Source organism: Danio rerio, chromosome 22, assembly GCF_049306965.1.
Source record: "Danio rerio strain Tuebingen ecotype United States chromosome 22, GRCz12tu, whole genome shotgun sequence".
NCBI lineage: Eukaryota > Metazoa > Chordata > Actinopteri > Cypriniformes > Danionidae > Danio > Danio rerio.
In genome coordinates this window covers 14102501-14110000 of record NC_133197.1, presented here as the reverse complement: position 1 = coordinate 14110000, position 7500 = coordinate 14102501, and the positions used below count along the sequence as shown (strand labels likewise).

At 31.5% G+C, this 7500-nt stretch overlaps 1 protein-coding gene across 3 annotated transcripts in view; it reads left to right on the top strand.

Moving 5' to 3' along the window:
- Positions 1-7500, top strand: part of lrp1ba (low density lipoprotein receptor-related protein 1Ba) — a 470228-nt gene that overhangs the window by 428186 nt on the left and 34542 nt on the right. For all 3 annotated transcript variants that reach the window (XM_017353408.4, XM_021469578.3, XM_073937439.1), the window contains 4 exons: positions 362-585; positions 903-1009; positions 2129-2245; positions 4313-4486. In XM_017353408.4, the coding sequence (XP_017208897.1) occupies positions 362-585; positions 903-1009; positions 2129-2245; positions 4313-4486 (622 nt within the window). The remainder of the gene's footprint in view (positions 1-361; positions 586-902; positions 1010-2128; positions 2246-4312; positions 4487-7500) is intronic.

The following is a 7500-nucleotide window of genomic DNA, read 5'->3' as shown; positions in this document are numbered from 1 at the left end:
AAACATACATACACATACATATAACAAAATAAAAGTCTTAAGCACAGAATATAATTGTTATTTTCTTTATTTTTTTGCATTAGTTTTTGTCTTTTAGTTTTTTTTTTTGTTTTGTTTTTTGTTTTTTGTTTTTTTTGATGAGTTTATTTATTAGTTGGTTGTGGATTTGTTTTTTTCCCAATTTTTTAATGTTGTTTATTTATTAGTTTATTTATTTTTGTTTCATTTTATTTTGTTTATTGTTTTATAAGTGCATTGAACTTTAATACGAAGTACCATCCAACGTCCATTACATTAGAAACTAGCATTGTAAATTCGTGCTGAGGTGTTTTTGAAGCTCTATTGCACACTACATTTGCAGTGTCCAGATTTTCGGAGGCCCAGAGACATTTCAGCTGACTGGGTGACGGGAAACCTATACTGGACAGATCATTCGCGAATGCACTGGTTCAGCTACTACACGGCACACTGGCGGAGACTTCGATACTCCATCAATGTGGGACAGCTAGGAGGCCCAAACTGCACACGTCTCATCACCGATATTGACGGAGAGCCTTTCGCCATCACTGTTAACCCTATACGGGGGTACGTGACCTTTTTTTTTTTAGAATATGTAAGTTATGTTATGGCACCCTTGTAAAATGTGAGGAGTAAGTTATGAAATATTTCTACTTCAATTATTCTTTGATCAAATAAAGTAAACCACATAACCACATATTGAAATAAAATGTAAAAATTTTAATTAAACCACAGTGGGCAAAAGTATTGGCACCCCCTAAGAAATGTGTAAAAAGTCAAATATCTCAGAAGTACATGTTTATTTATACTAAGTATGTTTATTTTGTTATTTTGACAATGACTTTATTAGTAATATATGGATTTTGGGGTGATTGTTTTTTAAGGATGGTGTATTGGACCGTAATCGGCGATCACTCTCACATTGAAGAGGCTGCTATGGACGGGTCGATGCGTCGTGTTTTGATCACAAGGAATTTGCGGAGACCGACAGGTGAAGATGTGACACTCCACTGTGTTTTTCTGACATAAAATATGTAACTAGCATACAGCAAATGTTATTCCGCAAATGTATCTGCAGTGGGGGAAAGGAGCTTTTTAAAAAGATTTTCAGTTATCTGAAACTTTAATGCATCAGAAAGTGTAAAGTTTGAGTTGAAGTGTTTTATATGTGCAATATTCATGTGGTATTTATTTTTACTCTTTGAAAAGTAAATGTTTAGTGTTCTGCTATACAGTGTGTGTATGGTGTATAATGACCAAGTGAAAGCCAAAATATACATAAAGCAACATTTATTTAAATTTTTTTCACATTGCACTCACAAAAAAAGTGTTTTACTTTGTCGTTAACCCTTTAGCGTGCATGATAACCAGCTGGTTGACCTTTTATACATAGGTTATCATTATTATTTTAATTGCTTATTAGTATTTATCAGAGTTGTCAGCATATTATTCAATACAAAATGTGGACCAGAAAAATAACTTTCAAGGAGTGTACCTTAATGGGTTGAATTAGATTTTATTTTAAGACATTGTTTTGTGCAACTCAACAACCATTTTAGTTTTTTTTTTTTTTTGTTATAATTTTATTGATTAAACTGGTTTTAATGATCTTTTATAGTTTTATTTTTTATGTTTTCATTTATTTTATTTCTTGCTTCATTTGTTTTGCATATTTACATAAAGTTTTAAATATTGTAGTTATATATTTGTAGTATATTTGTAGTTATATATGTATATATATATATATATATATATATATATATATATATATATATATATATATATATATATATGTATGTATATTATCTAATTAATTTATTTTCTTTATTTCTATTTTTAAATATATTTTTATTTTTTATGTTTACATTTTGTATTATATATACATGTGTGTGTTTGGTTAACTAAATTAAATACAAATTTTATATATGTAGAATTTATTTTAGCTTTAGCATTTGAATTAGATTTTTTAATACAATTTTATTTTGTTCTATTTTACTTTTTACTTATTACTATAAAAATACTAAAATAACATAAATAATACTTAAAGCAAAGCTTTAATAAGTTTAAAGTAGTGTAAAAATGAATAGTATGTTGTTTTGTGTGTTTTTAGGACTCGCGATTGATTATTACAACCAGCGTCTGTACTGGGCAGACTCTGAACTCTCTCAGATCGGGAGCGTGCGCTTCGATGGCTCTGATTCACTGGTGGCCATCAGCAGTCGACACGGTGAGTTTTACAAAATTGCACAATGTTCAAAATCCATCTCTGTAAACACAATCATCTTCAGCTCTGGGAAACACTCCATCTCAACATTTGAAGAGCTGCAGATGCTAAGCTGAAGATCTGAGACGCTTCTTTTACCGCACGACTTTCAGCTTTAGAGAAACTCACCAGATTTACATTTAGACTGTGATGGAAAAATGCTTTTCTTGAGAAAGCAAATGATTTGAATTTAAACATCCTGAGAAACCTACTGCAAACAGTACATACTGAAGATAGCTTGTTTTATGGTAACTCAGATGGCATTAGCATGTTGCTTAGCTAATCTAGGAATATTTTAAAATGAAAGTTTTTCAAAGTAGTCCTTATTTGTTTAAATCAGCATAGGTTTGATGTTAGCATCTTACTAAGATGTTAACATATTGCTAAGCTTACATATAAAGTAAAATACATTGCTAAAGAGTGTTTCAAAGGGTAAACTGATTATAGTTTAACAAAAAAAGGAAATTAACATGTTTATATTTATTTATTTATTTTTTTTTGTTTGGTTCTGTGTTTTGTTTGCTTTTGTGTTTTTTGGTTTATCTGTTTGTTTTGTTTTTATTAACTTATTTAAATTTGATGTTAGCATATTGCTATGCTAATAAAGTGATGCAAGGACACTAAACATGGCACAAACAAATATAAAGATGCAATTTGGTGTTAATATTGTATTTTAACCTTTTTCATTACTAATAATATTAAATTTCATTCAACTCAACTTTTACATTGAATGAGCTACATAATCATTGCAGTGCTTTCTGGGATTATTTTGCTTGGTAAACATTAAAAATGTGCATCGACATCTACTTCCCATGCTTACTCAGCAGGAATTTTCTTATAGGGTAGCAAGTCAACGCAGATTTGATTTTAGTAGAATTTGGTGTTAGCATGTTGCTAAGCTAGTCATTGAAAATTTTAAATGAATAGTTTTTTTTTAAAGTAGTTCATTTTATTTAATTCAACACGAGTTGAATGTTAACATGTTATGAAATTTAAACTGAGTCTGTGTGTTTTGCGTATTGTTTGTTTAGTTTCACATAGTTTATTTGTCAGTTTTAGTTTGCTTTAGAAATGTTTTGCCTATTTTTTCAGTCTGAATAATAGTTTGATGTTAGCATGTTGCTAAGCTAATCTAAATACATGTTTTGCAGTCTTTATTTAATTCTGCAAGGGATTTGATGTTGATATCTTGCTGGGATGTTTGTTAAGATGTTAGCATGTTGCTAAGTTTACTTAAAAAGGAAAAGAACTTGCTAATGAGTGCATCACTAAGTATAAAATGATTATAGTTTAATACAAATGGATTTAAAAGTTATAATTCTTAAGACATTTTTATTTATTGCAATTGTTTTAATATTTTGTTTGATTCTGTGTTGACATTGTTTATTTCTGCGTTTTGTTGTTGTTTGTTTTGTGTTTAATTCTCTTTTGTTTGATGTTAGCATATCGCTATGCTAATAAAGTGACACAACTTTGTTTTAAACACCATGCATAGGCAATTAAAGTTGTAATCTGGTGTTATTATTGTGTTTTAGCCTATTTTATTATTCATTTTATGAAATGTCTTTAGAGTCGTTAGTTTGTTCAACTCACTTGCTATCTTGGATGAGCTTTTTTTCATCAAGATTGTTGATTTCTGGGATTGCTAATTCGCAAATATGAAGTTATAATTGTAATGATATTATTGTGTTTTAACCTATTTTATGAATAATTTGTCCTTTTGATCAACTTGTCTGTCATCCTGGTTTAAATGTATCCATTAAGATTATCTAATTTTGCAGGGTTGTAAGCATGACTAAAAATGCTGTCTACATAGGGCACTCACTAGATTTCACAACAGAATATTTCAGATAGAGGTAAACAAACTGAAATATTCTGGGCATGTATTGCATTTTTCTTCTCGCTGACATTTCTCCTCTTTTGTTTTACATTATTGAATCTCCATTTGCCCTCAGACTCGCACATGGATCATATTAATTGCAAATGAACGACGGAAACAGTTTAGTCTGGGTCTGGTTTGCTTTCTTTCAGGCATCTCTCAGCCCTTCCGTATCGACCTGTTTGAGGACTACATCTACGGGGTGAGCATGAAACACGACATCTTCAGGGTTCATAAATACGGGAAGCTGCCCGCCGAGAGGCTCAGTCTAGGAGTGGAGAGATCATCCAGTGTCCTGGTTTTCCATCGATACAAACAGCAGGAAGGTGAGTCTCACAAAAAAAAAAAAAGCAACAGAGGAGGCTTTTGTCATCCTTCATTCACCATTTTCTACATTAGGTAAGACACTTCAGGTACATAGAGTAAAAAATAGTAACTATCATCATTTTTTCCAAGGTGATTGATTACATTAGTTGACTGTTAATTAATAGTTTCTATATTTTGAATTTTCTGTTTATTTACCTCTGTGAATTGCATTATGAGATCTTGATTTCTGCTTCGTCGACTTTTGATGCTGAAAATTCAATTCAACAGTGACTTTTATTAACATTTTAGTAAATGAAATAATACTGTATATTGTATAAGAAACAATATATAGAGAAGTAAATCTGTAAAATAACTGAAAAAAATGTTCTGGCAGTTTATTACAAGGCTTTTTCCAACTTTATAAGGTTTAAGTTGTCAGAAGAAAGATCAAGGTATCAAAAGCATAAATAAATGGGGAAAAATAAAAACATGAACCCCAAAATACTAATTTATGGATTTTTTTTTTTTTTTACAGTGTGCCAAGTTTTTAAGATGTTATGTTTAAGTTTGAATATAAGAAATTATTTTAATGAATATATCCTTAGTTTTATAAAATAATAAATTACATTATACATAAAAATAAAAATTATAACAATACTAAAATGAAGTCAGGTTTTAAATTCTGGTACAAATAGATGGGGTTTGGGAATGACTTTTAATTACCCCATAATCAAGGAAATACTGCGAAAAGCCAGAGAGAAATAAAAGAATCCTATTTTCTACAGGATACAAAGTTGTATATTATCATAATGAACAAATCCCTCAGTAAAACCTTTAGAATACAGATATGAAAAAAGGTGTGCAATAAGGTGTATGTGAAGCTGCTTAACATATGTATTTTGACTGAAATTCACAAACTGATGAAGTTTGATTAAAGCATGTATTTTGCTTTTTTTTTTCTTGACATTAGATTAAATAAAAATGTTTTTGCTTGTAGTATCTCACCTTGAAAATAAATGAAAATATTTTATGTGCTCAAAGTCTTGCTTAGAAAAACTTGAGATTGACTAGTGAATGCCATTCTTTCCTTAGGACTTTATTACTGTGTGGGGTTTTGGCAGTAGATGGAGTTTAATTTAAGTGTTTATGTGATGGAGATCTGACTTGACTTCTTGTCTTTGGACAGTAGAGCTTATTATGTTCACATATTACCATCAGATGGTTTATTATACAGTCAGCGGAGCTAATCGGATGAATGAAATGTTTGCTTTGGTTGGATTTTTGCAGAGAAAGGGAAGAAAATATGGAGGTTGAGTTGCAAGTCATGAAATCATATTCTGACCTTGCTTAAATTTTGAGTAATAAGTTTATTTCTCAATCTGATGAAAGCTATGTGAAAAATTGTGCAATTTAAGAAAAAAGCATTAAGAAAAATCATAATACGTAATTTTACTTTTACCAAAATAAGTCACACATGAATAAAACTGAATGTAAATAAGTGACAGAGTGTTTGCTTCTTGCTCTAAAAAATTTAGCTGGAAAATATTGAATTATGTTAGTTGATGCATACAATCACACCGGTGTGATTGGATTGTTCAGTGTGGTACATGATCAGCTGCTAAATCAATGTTTTCAAACAGACATTATTATATACACGAGTACCTGTGAAACATTGTAAAATGCACTCTGATGTCTGGAGATGGATGTAATACTCATTTTTAAACATAAATGGGCAATGTGTGTTACATCAGATACACACTATTTAGGTTAATAGTATGTTCACTCTATTCTTCTTTCATGCAGTTAAACAATCATTAATTATTCATCATATCATCAATTTTGGATAGTCATGGTAGAGGTCGGGCCAATAGAGTGGATTGTTTTGTTTTATTTATTTCTATTGTTTGGACACTGTACGAGTCTCATCTCTCCAACTCTCCCATCTATCTGTTCAATCATCTTGTGTCCCATTTGTTGTTATTCTTGTAAATATTTATTGTTCTTTCTACAGAATATACATATTTTTGCACTTATTATTACTATCTTTGTAAATAAACTCACTTTATTGCATTTAGTTAATTGTGGTATTTTGTCGCTCACTTGTTGATATTGTGTGTTTGCTTATGTGTTTCATCCAAAATTAATGTTACTCTCCTTCCCCTTGACTAACCATCTTTAAAATTGTAACACTTTAATGTATTTCAGGAGTAGATAATAAATTAACATGTTGTAAATCCCAGCCTAGGCTCATTCTGAAAACGTAGTCCCATGGACATTTCTGGAGACTGCAAAATATGTCCCGGAAGGTATGTATTTGTGCAGTTTTTTTGTTTTTTTTTCTGTGAATCGACGCTGTGCACGCTTTTTCGCATCTCGAACATCTCTCACGAACGACGTTCGCGTCCGCGCCATTTTCGTGTAAACACACAAGAGGCCACTGTCGAAGGACCGTCCATCCGACTGGCTGAATGATTGACTTATCACCCTCCTCCTCCTTCCCTAAACTCAAGCAGTTTTTATTTTTTGGATTCTGTTTTTGTCTTACCTGACTTCTGGAACCGCTCTTCCTCGGAATCGAACCAGGTCGTCGTCATGGTCAGCTCCTTTCTGCATCTCAAGTCCGCTGACGTACACCACAAGCTAACTGGACAAACTGGTTGCAGCAGAAAAGCCCTCCACATGGAGGTAAGCAATCAGCCGGCAAGCACGAAAGGGATCAGCGTCCCACTGCTCCGTAGCGTTTGCTTAAAAAAATGAAATGCAGCCATATGTACCTCCGGCTACATAATTTGTGGTCTCCAGAAACGTCCACAGGACTACGTTTTCAGAATGAGCCTGTGTTTGTAAATCCAGCATCTCTAATCTTTCCCTTGCAACACACACTCAACATTTTTTCCTGATTGTTTAAATGACTTATTTAAGATGAGCTGAATCAACACAGTTTTATTTTTATTTTTTTGAGAACTTTTATGTCCAATCCACTTAAATTTGTAAAAAAAGATTAAGTTTACTTAATCGATTTGTGGTTGTACAA